The 24235-nt window shown below is 48.0% G+C and overlaps 2 protein-coding genes across 2 annotated transcripts in view; both read left to right on the plus strand.

Moving 5' to 3' along the window:
* The first annotated feature begins 874 nt into the window (after nucleotides 1-874).
* Nucleotides 875-1793, plus strand: LOC117749142 (cytoplasmic dynein 1 intermediate chain 2-like). The gene is made up of 4 exons (XM_034559364.1): nucleotides 875-913; nucleotides 1306-1374; nucleotides 1478-1705; nucleotides 1770-1793. The coding sequence occupies exons 2-4, from the start codon at nucleotides 1306-1308 to the stop codon at nucleotides 1791-1793; spliced, it is 321 nt and encodes a 106-aa protein (XP_034415255.1). The 5' UTR covers nucleotides 875-913.
* The window catches only part of rnf213b (ring finger protein 213b), a 29757-nt gene continuing 7307 nt past the window's right edge, over nucleotides 1786-24235 (plus strand). The window contains exons 1-39 of the mRNA XM_034557975.1: nucleotides 1786-2238; nucleotides 2539-2730; nucleotides 3961-4127; nucleotides 4216-4484; nucleotides 4567-4814; nucleotides 5577-5783; nucleotides 6315-6522; nucleotides 6610-6665; nucleotides 6741-6906; nucleotides 6980-7129; nucleotides 7225-7323; nucleotides 7425-7553; nucleotides 7752-7917; nucleotides 8004-8171; nucleotides 8261-8410; nucleotides 9070-9704; nucleotides 10260-10419; nucleotides 10558-10775; nucleotides 10864-11007; nucleotides 11508-11660; nucleotides 11760-13050; nucleotides 13150-13334; nucleotides 13418-13570; nucleotides 14104-17898; nucleotides 17997-18133; nucleotides 18217-18315; nucleotides 18418-18530; nucleotides 18806-18913; nucleotides 19043-19101; nucleotides 19178-19334; nucleotides 19537-19672; nucleotides 19757-19945; nucleotides 20460-20596; nucleotides 20701-20876; nucleotides 20948-21151; nucleotides 21501-21688; nucleotides 21767-21887; nucleotides 24021-24121; nucleotides 24213-24235. The exon at nucleotides 24213-24235 is cut by the window's right edge and continues 154 nt beyond it. Coding sequence (XP_034413866.1) covers nucleotides 1853-2238; nucleotides 2539-2730; nucleotides 3961-4127; nucleotides 4216-4484; nucleotides 4567-4814; nucleotides 5577-5783; nucleotides 6315-6522; nucleotides 6610-6665; nucleotides 6741-6906; nucleotides 6980-7129; nucleotides 7225-7323; nucleotides 7425-7553; nucleotides 7752-7917; nucleotides 8004-8171; nucleotides 8261-8410; nucleotides 9070-9704; nucleotides 10260-10419; nucleotides 10558-10775; nucleotides 10864-11007; nucleotides 11508-11660; nucleotides 11760-13050; nucleotides 13150-13334; nucleotides 13418-13570; nucleotides 14104-17898; nucleotides 17997-18133; nucleotides 18217-18315; nucleotides 18418-18530; nucleotides 18806-18913; nucleotides 19043-19101; nucleotides 19178-19334; nucleotides 19537-19672; nucleotides 19757-19945; nucleotides 20460-20596; nucleotides 20701-20876; nucleotides 20948-21151; nucleotides 21501-21688; nucleotides 21767-21887; nucleotides 24021-24121; nucleotides 24213-24235 — 11443 coding nt within the window. The 5' untranslated portion in view covers nucleotides 1786-1852. The remainder of the gene's footprint in view (nucleotides 2239-2538; nucleotides 2731-3960; nucleotides 4128-4215; nucleotides 4485-4566; nucleotides 4815-5576; nucleotides 5784-6314; nucleotides 6523-6609; nucleotides 6666-6740; nucleotides 6907-6979; nucleotides 7130-7224; nucleotides 7324-7424; nucleotides 7554-7751; nucleotides 7918-8003; nucleotides 8172-8260; nucleotides 8411-9069; nucleotides 9705-10259; nucleotides 10420-10557; nucleotides 10776-10863; nucleotides 11008-11507; nucleotides 11661-11759; nucleotides 13051-13149; nucleotides 13335-13417; nucleotides 13571-14103; nucleotides 17899-17996; nucleotides 18134-18216; nucleotides 18316-18417; nucleotides 18531-18805; nucleotides 18914-19042; nucleotides 19102-19177; nucleotides 19335-19536; nucleotides 19673-19756; nucleotides 19946-20459; nucleotides 20597-20700; nucleotides 20877-20947; nucleotides 21152-21500; nucleotides 21689-21766; nucleotides 21888-24020; nucleotides 24122-24212) is intronic.

The raw sequence follows: 24235 nt of genomic DNA on the forward strand, positions 1-24235 counted from the left end.
GGTTATATATGTTGTTTTTTTTTCTACCACCAGGTGGCGCTGCAGCATCAGTGTGTATTCTGGGTTTAGGCCATGGACTTGTGTAAATATGAATATTTGCATTTTGTCGTACACTTTGATGTGAATCAGACATCAGTTACATTTATAACTATTTGACTTTCAGTACAGTAATATCTCTTATATGTGACCTGTTGATATCTGATTAAATTCATTAAATTAATTAGCTTATGGAACACAACTCTGTCCAAACTGCTTTTCATGTCAATAATTAGGCTTTCAGCAGCAGCATTCACCCAATAACCCTCTCATGATTTACATTATACATTTTATTATTATATCACCTTATTGATGGTAAACTTTTCCATAACAGCGGAAAAATTATCATTATGGTTCAGAAAAGATGATCTCTTTAAAAAAAAAAAAAAATGCTAGTTAAGTAAAAATAATCATCAGCAAAAGTATTAAAACTAAATAAAGCACTCATTATGCATTACTGGGTAATTATTAATGATAATGCCGATATCGAAACTTAAAACGTCGGACGAGCACCTGAACGCAGCATAAGTTTCTTGTTCGATGAGAGAAAAACGAAACCGAAACAACCGGTTCCGCTTCCGGGGACCGTCGTGAAATTAGTCGCTTTTTAAAAAACGAAAAAAACCCGATTATTAACGTTTATTAACCGGCGATGTTTAAACTGGAACTCATGTCAGACATTTACATGTTTTATAAATTAAATTAAATTAAAAATGAATTTAAATGCAGTTTACATCGAGCAATAAACGACAACCTTTGGAAGTGGACGAACCTGTCGACGCTCCCTTTGATGTTACATCCGGGACCTCACGGAGGATAAAATATACGTTTCCTCAATATTTCTGACAGACGACTCGAGTCGACTTCACCCGACAAGGTAAGAGAACACAAGTTTGATGTTTTATATTATTACAGGTAAACTACAGGTGATAAACTACAAAGTGAGTTTAAAGATTGTTTTCCAAAGATAAAATCTCCTTTTTGTGTTTCTTAACGAAACGTCAAATTTACTGAATTTAACTCAGATTAAATAATTAAGTGTATTTTACTGATTTGAAAGTAACAAAGCATAAGATATATTTAAAAAAGATATGTATTTTTGTTGGTACTAACAATAGTGGGTATATTACAAGCGACCTCTGTGTCATAATTAGTTTATGATAGAGGCGTCGTATCTTAAAGTAATTCATGATTGTAAAAAGCACAAAGTTGAAGAGCTCCCTTACTGGCTGTACCCTCACTGGCTGACTGGAAAACAGTCCCTTACAGATGGAGGAGGCAGCCGGAACCGCTGGATCCAACAAGGTGGAGGCCAAGAAACGGCAGAAAAGAAACAAGGTAGAAAAGCAAAAAGGGGACGCGACGCCACGCGTGTCACAACCCGTGAAATGATTCAAAAACAGGTTTGAGTTCAAGATCGCGTCCGTGTGTTTGTTCACAGGTTCGAGGACCGGGCCGCTCCGGCAGGAAGAACAAAGAAAAAGAGAGGAAGAAGAAGAGAGGAGAAAGAAGAGGGACGAGCGCCCCGAGCGTTAAGGAGGACGAGGATGAGGAGAGGAAAGGTGACGAAGAGATGGAGGAGGTGGAGGACACCGGCAGCCAATCAGAGCAGAACGTCCCCGTAGAGGCCGGCGGAGAGGCCGGCGTAGAGGCCGGCGGAGAGGCCGGCGTAGAGGCCGGCGGAGAGGCCGGCGTAGAGGCCGGCGGAGAGGCCGGCGGAGAGGACGGCGTAGAGGCCGGCGGAGAGGCCGGCGTAGAGGCCGGCGGAGAGGACGGCGGTCCGCCTGCGGGAGAAGGACGTCGCGAAGACGCCAAGATGGTGCCGGCTCAGACGCAGACGAGGAAACGCAAAGGTGCGAACAAATACACGCAAACTCCTGCTGCTTTTCAGAGCCACAAGGAAACACAGACGGACCTCCGGGCCGACGGAGAGACGGAGGAGAAGGAGGCCAGACCGAAGGTCAAGCCGGAGGTCAAACCGGAGGTCAAGCCAGAGGTCAAACCGGAGGTCACCGCTCAGAGCGGAGCGTCTTCGGATTCAGCCGAGGGTCGAAACCCGGAGAGAGAGGGCGAGTCCAGAGAGGGGAATCCAAGTGCGGGCAAAGTCTCGGGGGGAGGAGCCAAAGCGACGTCCTATGCCGGCGCCGTGTCCGGAGGGGGAGGCGGTCCGGAGAAAAACACAAAACCTCCCCAAAGCTCTCGGTAAAACTCTGTGGTTATTGATTTGTTTTAAATAATGGTGGCCAGACTTCCAGCTGTTTGGAATGATTATTATTTCATTTTATTATCAATATTTTGCTCCGATCTTTTGTATATATTTAAATAGTTCCTGCAGAAATGCACGGGATCTGACAGTATATAAAAAAAAACTAGCTTTTAAAAATGTGCTGCAGAAAAAGTATACAAATATAAAGTGTGCTCATTGAATGCATTGTGTGTTTTGTTCACTGTGAAGAGTTTTACAGTTTTTTTCTTCCTCTGATCGTAAACGTGTCTTCGCAGGGATCGAAGCCCAGTGAAAGGTCCGCCTCCTGCTCCGCCTCCTGCTCCGCCTCCTGCTCCGCCTCCTGCTCCCACCTTCACCGTTCACATCTACGCTGTGCTGGACAAAAAGTTTCACTTCAACCAAGACCACGACACACTTCTGCTGTGTTACAGCAAAGAGGGTTTACCCTTGAAGATTACACATTTCATGTGAGTATTGCTTGGAGCCCTTTTCATGGTATAAGTACAACAATGAGGTACTTCTACCTCTTCCATTCAAACATGGAAAAAAAGCTGCATTCTCTCTCCTGACCACCAGAGGGCGACTCCTCTGGTTGTATAGAAGTATATGCTTCATGTGTTAAAGCTGCATTCTCTCTACTGACCACCAGGGGGCGACTCCTCTGGTTGTATAGAAGTCTATGCTTCATGTGTTAAAGCTGCATTCTCTCTCCTGACCACCAGGGGGCGACTCCTCTGGTTGTATAGAAGTATATGCTTCATGTGTTAAAGCTGCATTCTCTCTCCTAACCACCAGGGGGCGACTCCTCTGGTTGTATAGAAGTCTACGCTTCATGTGTTAAAGCTGCATTCTCTCTACTGACCACCAGGGGGCGACTCCTCTGGTTGTATAGAAGTCTACGCTTCATGTGTTAGAGCTGCATTCTCTCTACTGACCACCAGGGGACGACTCCTCTGGTTGTATAGAAGTCTATGCTTCATGTGTTAAAGCTGCATTCTCTCTCCTGACCACCAGGGGGCGACTACTCTGGTTGTATAGAAGTCTATGCTTCATGTGTTAAAGCTGCATTCTCTCTACTGACCACCAGGGGACGACTCCTCTGGTTGTATAGAAGTCTATGCTTCATGTGTTAAAGCTGCATTCTCTCTCCTGACCACCAGGGGGCGACTCCTCTGGTTGTATAGAAGTCTATATAAATGACTCTACTTCTCTTGATGTATTCCCTCAGTAAACATTGTAAACATTAGTTTTTGGTCTCAATCTCTAGTTTCAAGTCTTCTTCAATACAGCATGATGTTCATTTAGTAAATTATGGTCATTTAGAGTCAAACAGACCATAAAGCAGAGGATGCTTTAGGGCGGGGCTACGAGGTGATTGACAGGTCTCCTCCTCAGTCCACATATGGTAACTTCCTGTTCACTGGTTGCAAAAAGGCCAAGATGGCGACGGCGAAATATTTGAACTCAAGGCTTCAAATCGTCAGTAAACAAACCAAAGGGTGACGTCATGACAACTACGTCCACTTCTTATAGACAGACTGTGGTTAAATCCCTAAGTACATGTTTAAATTAAGTTATTATGTTTGATTTTTGGTATGACTCTACACAATGTGCTGGAGTACAGAGCTAAAAAAATGAAATCCTACCACTGAACCGCTTCAATAAAGCTGTGATTATAACATTATTTTGACTTTTAGTGGACAAAATCAAGGATATCTGGTCGAAGCAAGTCTTTCCGTTCAAGAAAAGGACTTCAGGAGAGGCGAATGGTGGACTTATTGGTACGAAGTAAAGCAACGAAGCAAAAGGATTTCAGGAAGTATCACAAGACACGTTCAAATCCCATACGACCGAAACCTCAAAGGTAAGTGAAGAACGTCTTTAGCTCCAGCCCGTCAACACACAGCTGCAGCTCTCGATCTTTAACACAAACCCGGCCGTGTTCCCTCTAGAGCTGCACCTTTACGAAGGCGTCATCGCTCGTGAGGAAAGTATTTGGCGTGGCTTATTCGGCTGGCAGAAAACAAAAGGCGTCGAGGTGTCGGACGCCTGGCAGGCCTCGGCGAGGGCTCTGCTGCACAGGACCTTCAAGACGTGGTCCCCGTCAGACCAACTGAACACCGAGAGTTTGTGTGACCGCTTGATGCATTTTAAGGGGAGTCTCGGTTCTGCACACACAAGGATGACATTCCCAGACGGCTCACATCCTCCCGTGGTCCTGGTAGGTGCAACAAGACGCATTCGTTTATATAATAAAGCCACAATTCCACCAGTGAACACGCGTTTTTTGTTTGTGTTCTCAGGCATCGCAGCTGATTGCGGAGACTTTGGTTCAGATGTTAAAAGGCGAGCCGGAGGATCAGCTCCCCGGCGGCTGGAGGAGCAGCGGTCCTCTGGCTCAGGGCCTGTCTCTGTTCAAGGTCACCAGGAAGTGTGAAGTCAACCTCGGGGGGGCAGGCTGGACTGAGCTGTGTCTCCGGGTGTCCTCAGAGACCGCAATGGACCAGACAAACCTGGACTGGATGCTCAGTAATGTCCAGCAGCCACAATAGTGAGTCTAGCAAAAGCTTCACAAGGGAAGTCCACTTCCCTCCAAAATGGATCTTAACGGTCGTCATGACGAGGGACTGCCAATCGGTTCGGTTGTTTAACGACACTCTTACTGGTTCTGGTTTATGGGGGGAAAAAAGACAATTTATTGGAATAGAACCAACACAGCTGCTCCTCTTATTAATAACTATGCATTAAACAACTCAACAGACTTGTTACCCAAACATGTTGTTTTCTCAGCATCCACTGGAGTAACAATGAAGCCTGACTTTGGATCTTTGTCTCCTCTCTGCCATGATGCGAGTCTCACGCTGTACTGAGCCAGAGACAAAGAGACAGAGAGACAGAGAGGCAAAGAGACAAAGAGACAGAGAGGCAAAGTGACATAGAGACAGAGAGGCAAAGAGACAGAGAGGCGAAGTGACAGATACAAAGAGGCAGAGAGACAGAGGGGAAGAGAGAAAAATACAGAGAGGCAAAGAGACAGAGAGGCAAAGTGACATAGAGACAGAGAGGCAAAGAGACAAAGAGAGAAAGAGACAGAGAGGCAAAGAGACAGAGGGGAAGAGAGAACAATGCAAAGAGACAAAGATACAGAGAGGCAGAGAGAGGACGTTTGAGCCGAGGACTTCTCACTCCGGAAGTAATAAAGTACCAAAAGCAGAACCATTAACTAGAACCGAGTTTCGGGCGTCCCTTCCCGTGACCTTTGTGTTGATGTATGACCTTGGGTCACTCCTCCTCCTCTCTGTCGTCCCGGCAGCATCGTGCTGGGTCTGATGAACCTCTGTGCCGAGCAGAAGGTGTCGGAGCTCGTCCTTCTGGTTCCTCTGCTCTTCAGGCTCAGACAGCCGGGAGCCGACGCAGCCAAAGTGGGTCCAGCTGTGGAGGAGCAGGACTGGTCTGGACTGGGAAATGTGTTTTTCCTCAAGTTCAGGGAGGGTATACGGTCCAGCCCCGACAAGAGAACGTGAGTTTGTCTCAAAGCAACCTTTCCAAACCCTCGTTGTTCAGCTGAAGCCCAAAGCATCCGTGCATCTGGTGTTGAAGATGGATCCATTTGAAAGGAGATCTATTGGTTTCATGAGCAGCGACACAAATTGTTCTATTTTCTTGGGAGGCGATGACATTACGTTAAAAACTAAAGAGAAACCAAACAAAACCACAAACAGGTTCACGAAACAGTTTGGAAAACAACAACGTCTTCTGGTTGTTGTACCAATAATCATCTTTTTGGGGATATCATAAAGTGCGTCACTTCCTCTAAATGGGCCTTTCGTCACGTGGATAAAGCTCTTTATTTACTTTCAGTTGGTATTATTTTTGTCCGTGTACACGAAAACCAATAGATTGCGTTTTGTGACCATTTCACAAGCTGACGGCGCGCTGCAGTTCTACACATCGCTTTATAAATATGAACAACGACAGCTCTCCTGGTTGAACCGCGGATACCGAAGGACTGAAACCCAGAAGTCAGCATTCTTTTGCATTTCCTTCCCAGGAGAACGCTGGGCTGCATCCGGACCCTCTTGCCTTCGGCCAAAGAAAAGCTTCCGCTCCTCATCGCCTGGTCTTCTCTGGTCGCGTTTGAGGATCTTCCTGAATTTTCGGACCTGACGGGGATCCCCGCAGAGCACCTGATCCAGAGTCTGTTCTACAGACTGCGACAATGTGGCGACGACAACAACGCAGCAGAGGAGAACGCAAAGGTGCGGAGGGGAGGGGAAAAATACACGTACGACAATATTGCATGTTTTAAAATCATTTGAAAATGACCCTTGATGGCGTCCTCTCAGCACGCTCAGACCACCCTGACCCGCATCCTGCAGAAGGTGGACCGGGAGGCGGACAGGTGAGGCACCTTCCCTCCGATGCGGCGCCATGTCGGGGCGCCCCGTGACGGTTTCTTTTTGCTTCGTGTCTGCAGGATGACGCGAGGTGGACACGTCCAGCCCGCCTTCCTGAGCGCCGTCGGCGTGCTGAATTACGCGTGCATCGCCATGCGCCTCGTCCAGCGCTACGAGGCCGCCGCCCTCTCCTTCCGGCTGGTGGTGAAACTGGCGGAGATGCTGGACGCCGACCTGAGGAAAGAGGTGACGGTCTGTTAACGGTGAGCTCCTTTCCACTCGTCGCGGGGCTTCTTACCCAATGCGTTCCTCCCCTTAGTCCTCGGGCGATGGCGCCGAGGCCTCGAGGAAGAAGCTCTCGGGCGAGCTGAAGTCAGCACAGCAGCGAATCAGAGAGTGGAGGGACGGCCTGCTGCTGAAGCCCCTCCTCACGCCCTCAAAGGGCCTCAGCTACCCAAAGGAAATAGAGGTACCAACAGGATATGCACCAGCAGCTTCTGTTTTCTATATTCAAACAAATAGATGAACAAGGTTTATCTTCTGATGATAACTGTGTCGGGTCAGATGTGGGACGCGCTGCTGAAGGCGGACTGCTCTCCGGGAGACGTTTCCTCCGACTGGAGGTCGAGTCTGGAGCGAGACCTGAAGAAGAGGATCTCCCAGGTCAGCCATCGCTTATTGATCAGCGGGGAAATAGATCTGATTCCTCTGGTTTGAGTAACATGTGAGGTTCAGAGGGGGTCTCAACTGGTTTCTCTCTGCAGGCGAGTGATGAGGACAAAGTCCTGGTCTGCTGCCTGCCGGCGGCCTCGGCAGCGATAAAGAAAAGTGACGACGTCGTCCAGACGTGTTTCAACGAGCTGCTTCAGTCCGCTATCGAGACGATCTGCCAGGTATTAATAATGTCTAATAAACTAACTAGTTATAATAAACTATAACACCTCCCTTTAGGGGGGACACTACACAGAAATAATGTAAAATATTAATAAATGTGTATACATGAGTCTCTGAATAAAGACTAAAAGGCTATAGAAGAGAAATAATCTCTGCATGAATAAGGACGTTATATAAAGATTGGTCCGTGTGCTCAGAGAGGGCTGGAGGGCGACCTGATGAGGAGCCTCAGCTCGAGGACGGACGACCCTCCCGACGCCGTCGTGTCGGCCGTCGTGGTCGAGTCGGCGGCTCGGTTCGGAGACGACTCCGTAGTCCAGCTGCTCGACCGTCAGTCCGCCGTGAACCACCTGCTGTCTCGCGGTACGTCCTCCATCACTTCATACGTTTCTGTCCATCCATCGTCTCGTTTTCCTCACGTGGGGGTCACCGCTGTTTTCTTTTTGCAGGCGACTGGACGTCGATCCGGCTGAGCGGCGCCGCGGCACAGGTGGTCCACGACTGTGTGTCCGGCCTGCGGTCTCTGGTGGGGTCTCTGCTGCGGGGAGACGTGGCCCTGGGACACCTGCAGACCTGCCTGAAGCACAGGGAGGAGTTCCAGAGGCTCCATCGGCATTGTACGAGCATCAACGGCATGAAGCAGCCTTTTTACCGTTATTACCGTGAACGCTGTGGTTTAATGCCGGCCGCGTGGTGTCTCCCACAGACAGGAAACACGGCGAGTCTGAGGCGGTTCATGTCGACGCCGACGCGGTCTTGTCTCAGAGAGAGAAGGACTTGGCTTCCTTCACGCAGCGCAGAGAGCAGATGGAGACGCTGATAAAGATGGTGGCAAAGGTCACAGAGAGCATCACGGGTGAGGAGAAGCCGGAGGCACGAGAAACAAAAAGACAGAAACCGTTCATAAAGACGACGTTTGGAACGCTCGCGCCCTCCAGGAGCGTTTATATGAGAAACGGGATATAAAGTTTAAAGCCATTTCATATAGCATTTCTTCTGATAAATCAATTAATAAATAGTCTTCATGAAATAACCACATGGTTTTAAATGGAGTATTTTCTCATTTTATTGAGAACTTTAGTGCAAAATAATCAGATTCTCCGCGAAATGTTTGCTTGTTATTCATTTAGACAACGTAATTGTGTATCATGATGTATAATTTCATGATTCAATTGGAAGACAACACATTGTCATATTGAATTATTGCGTATCCCTAACCTTCGGGTAAAGTAAAAACACGAAAGGCTCTTTCCAGAGCCAGAGTTTGGTTTGTCCGCTCCAGGCTCCTGTAGAAACATGGCGGACTCCGCCTCCTATATATAGTTTACGTTAGCTTAGAAAGGTCTTTTTCTAAGCTAACGTAAACTATTCACAGTTTCAAGTGATAATACACTCATAGTTGTGAATATTTTATTCCATTCAATAAATCCCCCTTAAATGCCACGCACTGGCCCTTTAAGTGAGAGTGTTTGGTGGTTTTCTTGGCCTTCGGTAACCCGGTTCCTGTTTCACCAGTTCCTGAGATGGCTCTTCTTGAGAAGCAGCACGGTGCAGACCTCCAGCCGGTGAGCCTGAACAAACTGGTGCTGGTTCAGTCCTTCGATGCCGAGGGCAAGCTGGGGAAGACGGGCCCCTCCCAGGTGCTCTGGTACAAAACCAGTATGGATGTCCTGAAGATGTCCAGCGAGATGCACAGACTGCGTCACAGCACCCTGGTTCTGTCCCGCTGGGTCGCGGGTGCTGCTTCACTGGCGTCGACCAGGAAGACCGGCTCGGCCCCTCTTCCGGTCACCCTGGTGCTGGTCTGTGAAAACATCTGGAAGCCGCTGCTGACGGAGTTCTCTCGGCTCGGCGTCGGCTTCGCCAACGCGGGCGTCACTTTCAGGCAGCTGGACCAGGTCCTGGTGGAGTCCGGCGACCGGGGAGACGGGACGCTGATGAAGATGGAGCTGAGCCTGATGGCCGAGACGGTCGGCGGGGCGGAGGGGCGGTCCGAGCCCGAGCGGAGCTGGGTGGAGCCGAGGCTGGCCCAGATCCAGGAGTACCGGCAGCTGCACCAGGCGGCGGCCGCGGCCTCCGCCATGCTGAAGATCGCCGAACGGATGAAGCTTTCGGGGAACTTCACAGAAATCGACACTCTCAGCCAGCTGGTAGGTCTCTTTGGTCCTTCGGGTTTTAATTGAAGGACATTTCAAAGTGGTTTGGAAAATCGTGACGTGTTCAAGAATACTCCCAATGGAGTCAAGACACTGGTGGTGATGATGATGATGAAGATGAGTAGCAGGACTGAACGATGGATGTGATGAAGGCTGGGGGTGAAGGGGGGTGGGGGAGGAAGAGAGGAGAGCGGTTTTAAAACTAAAGACAGCAACAATGTGATTGGCTTACAAGTGAACGCCCACAATCAGCTGACGGAGAGAGAGATTTGTGAATGAATGAGGGTGTATTATGGGAATTATTATGTAATTTGTGTTTTCAATAACACATGCATGAAATGATATATATATATATCTTCAATATTCAAGATAATATAAGGTGATGTGGGAAGAAATGGTTAATTGACATATTAATTTGCTCTGATGGTTTATTGATAAGGTTTGTTGTCTTTAAAAGACACACACACACTTTGCAGACTACTACCAGAAGCTAACCCTTGATTTCCTTTTGAAGTAAATGATCGTAGAATGCCGCGTTCTGTCCAACAGGAAGAGGACTCCTTCAAGCAGAGGGCTCTGGGGTCCCTGAGCACCGACCTGCTTCGGGCCAAACGCCAACTCGCCGCCGTCACCGAGCAGCACACCTCCTGCCTGGAGGAGTTTCTAGAGAGCCACGCTCTGGTCTGCTGGGTCCAAGAGAACCTTAAAGGTGAGGGGAACCAAAGAAATAAAGAAATCTCAACACTAATGTAAACACATATATATATATATATATATATATATATATATATATATATATATATATATATTGTGTGCAGTTTGCTCACCTCTCCGCCCCCTTTGACAGATATGAACGACGTGAAGGTGTACGTCGACTTAGCTTCCATATCTGCCGGAGAGAACGACGCGGAGATCGACCAGGTGGCCTGTTTCCACGACGCGGTGATGGGCTACGCTCCCCTGCTCTACGACCTCAAGCCTCACGCCGGCTTAAAGGAGTTCATGAGGTGTGCTCAGCCGGTGTGGGACACCCAAAACAGAGACGAGAAGCTGCCGGACAAATTGGTACGGGCGTCTCCGGGTTGCCGCGGTGCCGCAAAGCCCCGTTTCCCCGTTCACCGAGTGATGACGATAACCTTTTTGGTTTTTGCAGAGGGAGTCGAGCCGCCTGCTGAGCTGGCTAAAGGCCCTGAAGGAGACCCACGGCTCCGTGGAGCAGTCCTCGCTCTCCCTGGCGTCTTCCATCAACACCAACGGAGTTTATCACGTCGGATGGTCTGCTCACAGCACGGAGAAGGTGAGTCTTCCATTGAAAGAGCCGTCGATAGGAAAGGGACATTTAAAAGAATATGGTGCTGAAAAAATGTGAGGTATGCATCAGTTTATAACGAAAACTGGTTAGAAGTGTGTAAGGTTCAGAATGCACCAAACTGTCCATATAATAAAAATCATACCCTGTAAAAGTGCTCTCAAGATGCTGGTTACTTCCCCAAGATACAGGAGTGTAGATAAAGTAAATGTTACATTACATTTTGGAAAGGTTTACTTCTTCTCTTAAATTCTGGACCGCGTGGGTCAATATAATACCTTCATATCTTTCATTGCTCTTGTGTGCACACTGTACCTCTCCCAAAATGAATAGACTTAGCTACTTTGATAAATGATTGGACAGAATATACTTCCCTCTGTGCCGCTGTATGTGTCGTTGTTTAAAGAATAAAGAATGTAAAGACGAACAAGTCAAAGATGGAGGGCCTGGCTGAATGAATTGGTCCCGATTGTGTTTATGCATTGCAGAGATGTCTTCGAAACATGGTGTCGGTCACAGTGAACGGGGGCTCAGAGGAGAAGCGCTACAAGCTGGAGGACCTGCTGGAGCTGCAGAACAAGCTCATGCTCATGTCGTCCAAAGGACAGCACGGCAGAGAGCAAGTCAACAGGTTCACAGAGGTCAGGGGCGTTTATTAAAGAACGTCTTTATGTGACTCTCTGCACACTGCGCTCATCTTCTTGGCTGGACTTTATTAACCCCTCCTCTCCTGTCTCTAGGTTTTTGAAGGAGTTCAGCGCCTGGGCGCCATCCTCCTTCAGATGCAGACATCCGGCAACATGCTCTTCAGGGATTGGCTGGCTGAGGTGCGGTGCTGCCCGGAGCAGCAGCCGTGCATCACGGCCACCTTCTCGTCCCTGCAGGGCAGAGAGATGGTGTACGACGGCGAGGTCACCGAGCAGCTGCAAACGCTGGCTCAGTCCATGGAGAGCTGCCAAAAGGAATGGCGCTCCTTCGTCGGCGACTTGCGCTCCAGCTTCAACTTGCTGAACCACTACACCTCGGAGCAGATGGTGTACCTGTGCCACTGGGTACACAAAGTGTGTCTCCGGCAGGCGCCGGTTCCCCCACAGTTATGGCTTTTGCTTTTTCCCATCAAGCCTCAGTGCACTCTAAGTGATGTCATAGTGGCTTACACTAATGCAGCAAGTCTGACCTCGAGCCAGGACGAATCTGACGATGTCGAGTCTGACGATGAAGATCTAATGGTGTCCGTCCCTTGTATGGACTTAGAGCACATGGAAGAGGCTCACAATTTTATCGAGTTTTCTTCAGAGGAGGAAGATGACGGCGTAATGACATGTGAGGAGGAGGCCGCAGAGGGCCCACTACTCGATGAGGACAGTCTTGAAGAACTCTGGTGTAAATTCAAAGACGACATGTCGCAGTACCTCAACGAGTACTTGGACATCTCGTCTCTGGCACACTTCCTGTCGTGCCTCTCTGAAATGAACCAGCGGCACACGATCCGGAACCTTCCTCCGGCCCTCCAGGAGGGGAGGCCCAATCTTGTCCTTTGTCCCGATGCGGAGGTTTTCACCACCGTCCTGTCATTTTACATGCAGACTACAGAGCAGCCTCTGCCGTCTACTGACGAAGTTCTGGTCTGCAGAGAGGACACCACAGAGGAGGAGGCGGAGATCTTTCTCCGCCGAGCTCTCGGCAAAGGAGCCGGACAAGACGGGCAGAAGATATACTCCCTCGTCAACCCAGGAATGCTGGGGTATGACGTCAGCGTGGCCTTGGGGGAGCTCTTCGAGGGTCTTGAGAGAAGCGGCAACCCGCATTATCGCTTGATCATAGTCAGTCCAGTTGAGCACCAGCACAGATATGTGCCCTCTTACTTTAGCAATGCCAAAGTACAGGCCGGTGTGAGTCTAACAGCAGAGCCTGCTCGGAAATATCTACATCGCCACTTCACACAAAACACATTCCTGGAAAGTCCTGTCGCACAGGTTTCTCCAGATCAGCTCTCAGTCTGGGCGGTGTCATCTGTACGCCCTGCAGTTGGTAAGGGGGACCCTGAAAATGCTTATATAATTAGTATGTAAAAACGGTGTTGTTTTGTTCATTTTTCTTGATAGAATACATATTTGTGTCTATCAATAGGGAAATCCCTCTATGTGGATCGTTTGTTTGAGAAGTTCAAGCAGGAATCTCCCAGAGCAAACCATATCCGGATCAGACTGATTGAGCCACGTGTTGATATAGACTCTTTGATCAAGAGTCTATCGGAGAAACTGGCACCCTTGAGAAAGCAGGACCCGGTCCTCCTGCACATTGACACTGCTGGAGTAAGTATGCAATCTCTGCACATCACTTGTTCCGTCGTTGGTTGTCCTTGAGAGTCCTCTCCTTCACTTTTGTTTCCTGTCAGGTTCGTTCCGGTCTGGAGGAGCTCCTGTTCCATTTGTTGGTTCTGGGCTGTTTGAGCGACAGCCATGGCGTGCTGTGGAGAAGAAATGTTGCTCATTTGATCACCGTTGAGGTCCTGAGAACACACAAACCCTCTCAAAACCAGCCAAAAGAGGTATCAGTGTGTTTGTCAGAACATGTAGTTTTACAATACCATGTGTATGTATCTAAAATATTGTCAACCTATAACTTTTTAAAGGTCAAGTCACAGCTTTCGATAACAGCATGTTCACATATTTCATACACATAAAAATGTACGTCGCTTTGACCGTCCTACTATGTTGGTTTGGATGGGAATATCTGTTCTATTCCTATTTTATTTATAAGGCCAAACCAAATAAAGAAGAACATTCATTGAAGAAATGCGTTCATATTTATATTAATATTCCATAATCCACACTAACCTGCCTGTATTAACTTGGGGTCCCATAGATCTCTGAATGCAATGCCTTAAATGTCTCCTAATTTGCAAATAATGTTTAATTACATTACTTAAACAGTTTGGTAGGTTTGGTCTTGAGTAGCTTTGGCAGTTTCAGATGAGGGGGTCCTGGCCCTTTTTTTTAATGTAAAGCCAAATTACAAAAATGTCCTCAGGCTGCCATTAAAGTCATTAATATACGGTATGTGTTTAATTTGCTCACACAGATGAAGCTTGGACTTCTTGACATTCTGCCTACCATCCAATGTAGACCTCCAAAAGAGGTGAAGGAGTTGTTGACCAGTGGACGGGTGTTGACAAAACAGACCTACGATCCACTCATGGATGAACAGGCGTTTTGCAGCGAGGGGGTTCAAAGACCCTATCAATACTTAAAGCTCTACGGCAACCATCAGGATCTGGATCATTTTAACTACCAGGAAGGATCCATAGTGGGGGATCCCATCGATTGTGTCAATCAATTTCTGGAATACTGTGGAATGCAAGATCCATCTTGGGCTGAGCTGAAGAACTTCTCCTGGTTCCTCAATGTGCAACTGAAAGACTGCGAGAACTCAGTTTTCTGCGATCCAGATTTTTTGGCAGACCAACTGCCTGGTTTCAAGGGCTTCATCGTGAAGTTCATGATTCTAATGTCAAGAGATTTTGCCTCGCCATCTCTGAATACATCTGATGAAAGTCCCATGCTGCACATTGACAACAGTCTGGAGGATGACCTTCTTGCCCGTCTGACAATTCGTAAGCATTGGGAAAATGAGTCTCATCCGTACATTTTCTTTAATGCAGACCGATTCTCAATGTCTTTTCTCGGCTTTAATGTGATATGTCAGAGGCAAAACCAACTCAATGCAGTTGATCCTCGAAGCGGCAAGGTCCTGATGGAAAACGTGATGTCACAAAAACTGTTTCAGGATTTGGAACGGCAAAGGATCTGTCTCACTGAAGACTTTGATCAGTTGCCACGTCCGGACAAAATCAAAAGGATTTCCTGCGTTGTCGGTGCAAACAAAGGAAAAATGGACCGAACATTTGATCCAGACCCAACATATGAGCTCACTGCTGACAATGTGATGAAAATGTTGGCCATACACATGAGATTCCGGTGTGGAATTCCAGTTGTCATCATGGGAGAGACTGGCTGTGGGAAAACCAGATTAGTCCGTTTCCTGTGTGCTCTGCAGAGGGAGGATAAACCGGTAGAGAACATGGTACTTGTCAAGGTACATGGTGGAACTACGGCAGAGATGATCTACAGAAAGGTGAGGGAGGCGGAGATACTTGCCAGAGAGAACCGTCAAATGCATCAGCTAGACACCATTTTGTTCTTTGACGAAGGCAACACCACAGAGGCCATTTTTGCCATTAAGGAAGTCCTGTGTGACCAAACAATGAAAGGGAAACCTCTGAAGGCAAACAGTGGCTTGAAAATAATAGCTGCTTGCAATCCTTACAGGAAACACTCACTTGAAATGGTGAAACGTTTGGAACGTGCTGGTTTAGGATACAGGGTGAAGGCAGATGAAACAGAAGACCGCCTCGGCAAAGTCCCTCTGCGACAGCTGGTGTACAGGGTTCATCCTTTGCCTCCAAGCATGGCTTCTTTGGTGTGGGACTTTGGTCAGTTGAGTGATTCAACTGAACTTTCCTACATTAAACAGATTGTCCAGAAGCAAGTTGTCGACCATCATTTGCCAATGATCTGCAAGGACATCATTTCAAATGTGCTAGCAGCTTCCCAGAAATACATGCGAAGTCGGGAAAACGAGTGCAGTTTTGTGAGTCTCAGAGATGTGGAGAGGTCTATGAAGGTGCTAGTTTGGTTTTACCAGCATAGCGAGGTCCTTTTCAAAAACTGCTCTCAACTCAATGAGGCTCATATAGCACTGAAGTGCTTGATTCTTTCAGTTGGAGTCTGCTACTACCCGTCTCTGAGCGACAAAGAGCACTACCTCTCTGTAGTTTGTCAGTACTTTCCGGACCCTCTGTGCTATTCAAGATCATTGCAAGAAGAGATTTCATCCTGTCAGGACTTCTTCCTTCAGAACATACAGACAAGGGAGACCATAGCTAAAAACATTGCACTCAAAGAGAATGTGTTTCTCATGGTGGTTTGCATTGAGCTCAGGATCCCACTCTTTCTGGTTGGCAAGCCAGGCAGCTCCAAGTCCCTTGCTAAAACAGTGGTGGCGGATGCCATGCAGGGCCAGAACTCCCACTGTGACCTATTCAAAAAACTCAAGCAAGTTCACATGGTTTCCTTCCAGTGCAGTCCTCACTCAAGTCCGGAGGGCATCATAGGGACCTTCAAGAACTGTGCCCGTTTCCAGAAGGACAAAAATATGGATGAGTATGTGTCTGTGGTGGTGCTTGATGAGATAGGACTCGCAGAAGATTCTCCTCAGATGCCCCTGAAAACCCTTCATCCTCTCTTGGAGGATGGTTGCATTGACAACGACAAGCCGGATCCACACATGAAAGTCGGCTTTGTTGGCATTTCCAACTGGGCTCTTGACCCAGCAAAGATGAACAGAGGAATATTTGTGTCGAGATGGGATCCGAGTGAGGATGAACTTGTGGAAACTGCCAAGGGAATTTGTTCATCCTCCAAGCCAGTTCTCCTGAAAATCAAACACCTGTTCCCATCTTTGGCAAAGGCCTTCTTGACCATCTGTAATGAGACCACAAAGAATCAGTTCTTTGGTCTCAGGGATTATTATAGCCTCGTCAAAATGATCGTTGCTGTTGTCAAATCAACACAACAAGAGCCAGATGGTGGACAGTTGGTAGAGGCCATCTTGCGTAACTTCAGTGGACAACCAGAGGGTTTTGACCCTGTCATATTTTTCAACGAGGTTCTCCAAAACTTAACGGAAATTCCCAGACCAAGCACTTTGCAAATGGTGAAAAAGAATCTTGACCATGACACCAACCAGGTGAGCCGTTACCTCCTTTTGCTGACCACCAACAATGCAGCGCTCCATTTCCTTCAGAGACAAATCTTTGCCAAAGGAGACTATCCTCCGCCCGAAATAGTCTTTGGCTCGGGGTTCCCAAAGGACCAGGAATATGCCCAAATCTGCCGTAACGTTAACCGGGTGAAAACGTGCATGGAGACCGGGCGCACCGTCATCCTCCTCAACATGCAAAATCTTTACGAAAGCTTGTACGATGCCTTGAACCAGTACTACGTTTACCTCAGTAAGCAGCAGTACGTTGATCTCGGTCTCGGCTCCCACAGAGTCAAATGTCGTGTCCATACGAACTTCAGACTGGTGGTCGTAGAGGACCAGAAGAAAGTCTATGAACACTTCCCCATGCCCCTCATCAACAGGCTGGAAAAACACAGGGTGGATAGGAGCACTGACCTGGAACCGTGGCAGCACAGGGTTCTCCACAAGCTGAAGGTCTGGGTGGAGGAATTCTCATGTAAGGCCTTGGCAGATTTCAAGCAATCTGACATTTTTGTTGGCTACCATGGTGATGCCTGTGCCAGCGCTCTCTTGCAAGCACTAGAAAGGAGAGCACAACAAGCTGATGCCGGTGCAGTGAGACAACATCAACTGAATGAAAAAGATGACTCACTGGAAGGAGATCAACCAAACAAAATACTTGAATCATATCCCAATGAAGAGGTAGCTGATAAAAAGGACGATCCGTTGGGTGATGCTATGGACACAGAGATCGCTGGAAAAGAACAAGGAATCGAATCAATCAACGTTTGTGACGAGGAGAACAAAGGGATGTCCGAGAGAGAAGACTTGATGGAGATGGAAATGGCTGCTGGGGAAAACGAGGAAGAAGAAATCTTTGATTTAGCAAAATGTCTCTTGTTGAACTGTGCCACTCCTGACGCTGTTCTGAGGCTCAAGTATTCAGATTTGGCAAACCAGGAGAAGGAGAAACTTCAGAGAATGTACTTCCAACAACAGCAACACCATTCCCTCCGAAACTTCCTGGAGGATTGCCTGAACAAGCATCAGGGGTCCAACAAGTTTCTCGAGGTAGGCTTCAAACTACTGCTCCAATTCAGTTTTTGCCACTTCTTTAAAAATGTTGAACAAGTTGTTGATGCCGTTGTCGGCTTGGTGGTTTTTCACAGATAACTACATTCTCCAGCTTGCTAACCAGATCGGATGTCAGGGTGGTTGCCCCTGCTCTCGGACTGCAAACGGAGAGGATCCTCCTTCTCTCACTCCACCAGTTTGACACTGAGGTCTCCTTCTGCAACAAGATACGGTACTAACTATTTGGATAACAGCAACATTACTTTTTAAAAATGATATTTGTGTCTTTAAACCTTTCGCTCTTTTCTGTGTCAGGGGCTTCCTTCGAGATGCTGGCCCCTCTCTTCACATCCTGTTAATCCAGATGGACCTCGAGGAATCCCACTGCAGCGATGAGCTCATAGCATCAGCAAAGTGAGGCTCAATGACGAGATCCTGAACAAATTGCAATATGAGTTTGCGCATGTTCCGGGAACGTTTCAGATTAGATGTGTTTATGATTTCATCTGCCTCTAGATATTGCACCATGAACTACTTGATGTCACCGGAGGATCAGACCTGTTGGGTGATTTTCATTGTGAAGGTTTCTAGGATCCCAAGTAAATCCCAGTACATCGGTTTCCAAGGAGGTGAGTGCTACGTGAAATATGATGTTTATTGCAATACGTCCCGCCCCCTCAAATGCAGACTGGCCAATCATAGCGTAGCATTGTCTTCCGTCTCGATCTCCGGATGACGTGACGTGGTGGTTCACTTTTCCTCTTTAGCTTCTGTCTTTATCTCTTTAACCTGTTTTTCTCTGCTGGATCAGTTTGACATTCTGGATTTATCCTTCAAACGCATATTGCAGACCCTTCTCCACGTATCACAAGATAAAAGGGACATTTTGTGTTTTGCACCACAGGAGTCTGGCACTCCGTGCACATCGATGACCTGAGGGATTCAGAGGACATGAGCCTGAACCTGCTGGTCTTCTGTGGAACTCTCATTAGCAACCTCCTCCACCCTGCAGGTAGGGACTGCACATCATCCGGGTATTGCAAAGGATGTTGGATCACAAATGGGAAAAGAACGCGGTGTTACTGTTCTCTGTTCTAATTTTAACTTCAAAACAAACCATATCTCTTTTCTTTAATAATAGAACTTCGTGACGACGGAGAAACTGCGAGGACAAGTAGAGACTCTCAGGTAGAGAGAAAGGTGAGTTTAAAAGTTAATAAACCTTGCGTTCCTTTACGCGTGTGAGCGTAACACAAATGTAACCGTGTGTGTACAGGGAGATGGAGCCCGCCTCCACAAACTGTCCTTGGTGAGGTCGTGCATCCAAAAGGCTGTGGGCCTGCTGAGGGACCCCGAAGGCGTGACGTCGCGCAGCATGCAGCGGATGCACATCCTTCTGACTCTGCTGGGAGCGGGGCGAGTGCCAATGGGAGGTAAATATTGATATATCTATCATCTAAACAATGACTTGAGTGATGCACATTAACACTATATTTATCAGAATGTATCTGCAGGTCTTTGCATGGGTTTGTTAATCAATTACAATCACTTCCTGTGTGAATTATGACTCTAAATACACACTTGTTGCATCTCTAATGTGTTTCTGATGCGTGTCAACTCTCCACTTTATTAAAGCTCACTTTCAGGAGGTGTTGTTGAGTAGACTGGCCGAGGCGTTGGCCCAGCAAGAGGAGATGATGGGCTCTCCGAAGGAGTGGGTGAGCATGGAGGCCAAGAAACGGCAGGCTCTGCAGGAGGGGGGAACCCTGAGGTAACGCTTGGTTTGTCTTTCCAGTTTGGGATCTCACAAGTGTTTGTAGTGATGATTTGATGAAGCTCAGCTTTTCCCTGACAGACACACACTGTGGCGCCGGCTTCAGTCCACCGTGACTCCAATCTTGGCCAACATGCTGGAAGTTATGGACAGGTTCGCCAATCTGGACCTGCTGTGTGATGGGAGGCTCAGCCGGGAGCTGGCGGAGCTGTGGCTGAACATCCTGGCAGACTCACAGATGTTTGATCTGACACCTCTTCAAAACCAAAGGTATTATGGGTTTACTTGTTCTGTCTAATTCCCACAGTTCCATATCACGCCTTCTTTCAGACCAGCGGGAATAAAACATCCAAAATACACATTTCGAGGTGCGTTTGACTATTTAACATTTCAGAAAACTTGTAATACAAAAAATTATGAATTCCTCCCTAAATTCTGAAGGTTTTTATAGAGGGGTTTGTTCATATATAATTCATAGCCTGAATTATATATATATATATATATATATATATATATATATATATATATATATATTTTTTTTTTTTTTTTTTAATATACGTCAACAAAATGAAAACTTGATCACATTGTTCACATTTCTGTTCTGGAAATGGATGCAAATATTAGATACAACATTTTTTAAAGAGCTTTATTTGCATGTTTACACATTTCATAAAACTGTAAGTAGGTAATCAACTGGGGGGGTTCAAGGTGATATATTTTAGTCGTTTCCTTTTCTCCTATTCAACAAAAGGCCTGTTTTGTTCTTGTCTATCCTCTTGTCAAGTGACTCAGACCAGGAAGTGCTCGTGCATCATCACTACTTCCTGTTGGATGGTGCAGAGCAGTCCTGCGCCGCTCCCTTCAGCTGGCTCGTCAGAATCCACCTGGAAAGAATATGGGAGGAGTCAGAATTCATGCCAGGTGGGCCTTCATCTTTACATATGACCTCTGTTTTACTACGATACACTCACGGGCAGATGAAGTATACGTCGTAGGGTTTCAAGTGCGTTCAACTCGTTCCCCAGCGACCACGGAGGACGGCTCGGGGAGGATCCTCCAGTTGGTGAGCGCCTTCTCCGGCAGCCGGCTGGGCGGTCACTTGCAGAAGCTCCCCGACGAGGAGCGCCGGGCGTACGGCCTCCTCTACCTCAGGGACTTCCTGCTGATCTCGCTGAAGATCGAGTCCAACGCCGAGCTGAGGGTACGGGCGCGTCGAGAGGTTCGGGTGAAGCGTGCTTCGGGACCGGCCGTTAACGAGCTCTTTTCAAACAGGTGTTCTCCAGGGCCGTGTTGGGCTGCGTGTGCGAGCTCCAGACCGCCGTGGGCGTCGCCGCGGAGCTCTCGCCGGCTTGGATAACGGCCGCCGCCAAACACTTTGCCCCGAGGCTGGACTCCCTCCGCTACATGTTCCTGCTGCAGCCCCAGCTCGCCGCCGCCGTCGCTCAGCGGGGGTCCGAGACGGAGCCCCGGGAAATGGTGAGAATCATTTGTATAGATTTTTTTTGGGTTGTCCATCTGTCCGGTACATTCTCTTGAACGCAGGCTGAGAAATTGTTCACAAGTTTTGCACCCAGTCGATTTTTTGTGGGTAAAGGTCAAAGGTCACTGTGACCTCACAAAGATACGTTTAGGCCATAATTTAAAGAATTAATTTGCCAATTTAACGCAAATGTTTAACATGCCATAAAGATGAACACTTCATCAACGGCTCAAACTTCCACTCTTCAGTTTCTTGATGATTTTCCCCCCGAGCTAACATGCTAATCGTTAGCGTGACCCTTGACCTCCTGTCGGTGTGAAATCTAACCATGCGTCTGCTGGTCAGGTGGAGGACATCGGGGCTCTGGGCGTCTGCGTCGAACGCACCGAGCTGCAGGCCGTGACCTCCCTGCAGGAGTGCGAGTCCTTCGTGAGCAGAGTGGAGGTCCTGCAGCCGTGTCTGGACCGGGTGTTCGGCCTGAAGTACAGAACCCTCTGCAGCCCCGGCTGTCTGGAGCACCTGGACTCCATCAGGTGAGTTCTCCACAGTGTGCAGCAGCAGTGAATACAGGTGGTGTTAAAGGTTATTTATAACCTCCTCTGCCCTTCCAGGTCGCTGTGGCACGGCATGCTGGTTGTTGCGTCGTTCATCCAGAACGTCGTCTTCAGAGTGGATCAGAAGGACTCGAGGTTGGGAGGACTGGCTCTGAAGCACTGCGACCTTCACCTGAAGGTGAGGACACATGTTTTAGGGTCTCACCTGAAGGTGAGGACACATATTATAGGGTCTCACCTGAAGGTGAGGACACATGTTTTAGGGTCTCACCTGAAGGTGAGGACACATGTTATAGGGTCTCACCTGAAGGTGAGGACACATGTTATAGGGTCTCACCTGAAGGTGAGGACACATATTATAGGGTCTCACCTGAAGGTGAGGACACATGTTTTAGGGTCTCACCTGAAGGTGAGGACACATATTATAGGGTCTCACCTGAAGGTGAGGACACATGTTATAGGGTCTCACCTGAAGGTAAGGACACATGTTATAGGGTCTCACCTGAAGGGTCTCACCTGAAGGTGAGGACACATGTTTTAGGGTCTCACCTGAAGGTGAGGACACATGTTTTAGGGTCTCACCTGAAGGTGAGGACACATATTATAGGGTCTCACCTGAAGGTGAGGACACATATTATAGGGTCTCACCTGAAGGTGAGGACACATGTTATAGGGTCTCACCTGAAGGTGAGGACACAGGTTATAGGGTCTCACCTGAAGGTGAGGACACATGTTTTAGGGTCTCACCTGAAGGTGAGGACACATATTATAGGGTCTCACCTGAAGGTGAGGACACATGTTATAGGGTCTCACCTGAAGGTGAGGACACAGGTTATAGGGTCTCACCTGAAGGTGAGGACACATGTTTTAGGGTCTCACCTGAAGGTGAGGACACATGTTTTAGGGTCTCACCTGAAGGTGAGGACACATGTTATAGGGTCTCACCTGAAGGTGAGGACACATGTTTTAGGGTCTCACCTGAAGGTGAGGACACATATTATAGGGTCTCACCTGAAGGTGAGGACACATGTTATAGGGTCTCACCTGAAGGTAAGGACACATGTTATAGGGTCTCACCTGAAGGTGAGGACACATGTTTTAGGGTCTCACCTGAAGGTGAGGACACATGTTATAGGGTCTCACCTGAAGGTGAGGACACATGTTATAGGGTCTCACCTGAAGGTGAGGACACATGTTTTAGGGTCTCACCTGAAGGTGAGGACACAGGTTTTAGGGTCTCACCTGAAGGTAAGGACACAGGTTATAGGGTCTCACCTGAAGGTGAGGACACATGTTTTAGGGTCTCACCTGAAGGTGAGGACACATGTTTTAGGGTCTCACCTGAAGGGTCTCACCTGAAGGTGAGGACACATGTTTTAGGGTCTCACCTGAAGGTGAGGACACATGTTTTAGGGTCTCACCTGAAGGTGAGGACACATGTTTTAGGGTCTCACCTGAAGGGTCTCACCTGAAGGTGAGGACACATGTTTTAGGGTCTCACCTGAAGGTGAGGACACATGTTATAGGGTCTCACCTGAAGGTGAGGACACAGGTTTTAGGGTCTCACCTGAAGGTGAGGACACATGTTTTAGGGTCTCACCTGAAGGTGAGGACACATGTTATAGGGTCTCACCTGAAGGTGAGGACACATGTTTTAGGGTCTCACCTGAAGGTAAGGACACATGTTATAGGGTCTCACCTGAAGGTGAGGACACATGTTTTAGGGTCTCACCTGAAGGTAAGGACACATGTTATAGGGTCTCACCTGAAGGGTCTCACCTGAAGGGTCTCACCTGAAGGTGAGGACACATGTTTTAGGGTCTCACCTGAAGGTGAGGACACATGTTATAGGGTCTCACCTGAAGGGTCTCACCTGAAGGTGAGGACACATGTTTTAGGGTCTCACCTGAAGGGTCTCACCTGAAGGTGAGGACACATGTTTTAGGGTCTCACCTGAAGGTGAGGACACATGTTTTAGGGTCTCACCTGAAGGTGAGGACACATGTTATAGGGTCTCACCTGAAGGGTCTCACCTGAAGGTGAGGACACATGTTTTAGGGTCTCACCTGAAGGTGAGGACACATGTTTTAGGGTCTCACCTGAAGGTGAGGACACATGTTATAGGGTCTCACCTGAAGGTGAGGACACATGTTATAGGGTCTCACCTGAAGGGTCTCACCTGAAGGTGAGGACACATGTTTTAGGGTCTCACCTGAAGGTAAGGACACATGTTATAGGGTCTCACCTGAAGGTGAGGACACATGTTTTAGGGTCTCGGATAACAACAGAAGCTCTCTCTCCTTCACAACAGCTGATGCAGGACTCACCTGACGTGAGGAGCATGGCCACGCTGCAGCAGCTGATCCGGATCCTCAACTCTTTTCATGACGAGTGTACGAGCCGGGATCTGAGGTCAGGACCTGTTGACGACAACTAGAATCTGTCATGTTCTCACCTCCCAGTCCAATAATGACTCTCTCTCGTGACCTTTCCCTCCGTGAAGGTCGGGCACCTCCTGCCCGGTCT

Source organism: Cyclopterus lumpus, chromosome 19, assembly GCF_009769545.1.
Source record: "Cyclopterus lumpus isolate fCycLum1 chromosome 19, fCycLum1.pri, whole genome shotgun sequence".
Lineage (NCBI taxonomy): Eukaryota > Metazoa > Chordata > Actinopteri > Perciformes > Cyclopteridae > Cyclopterus > Cyclopterus lumpus.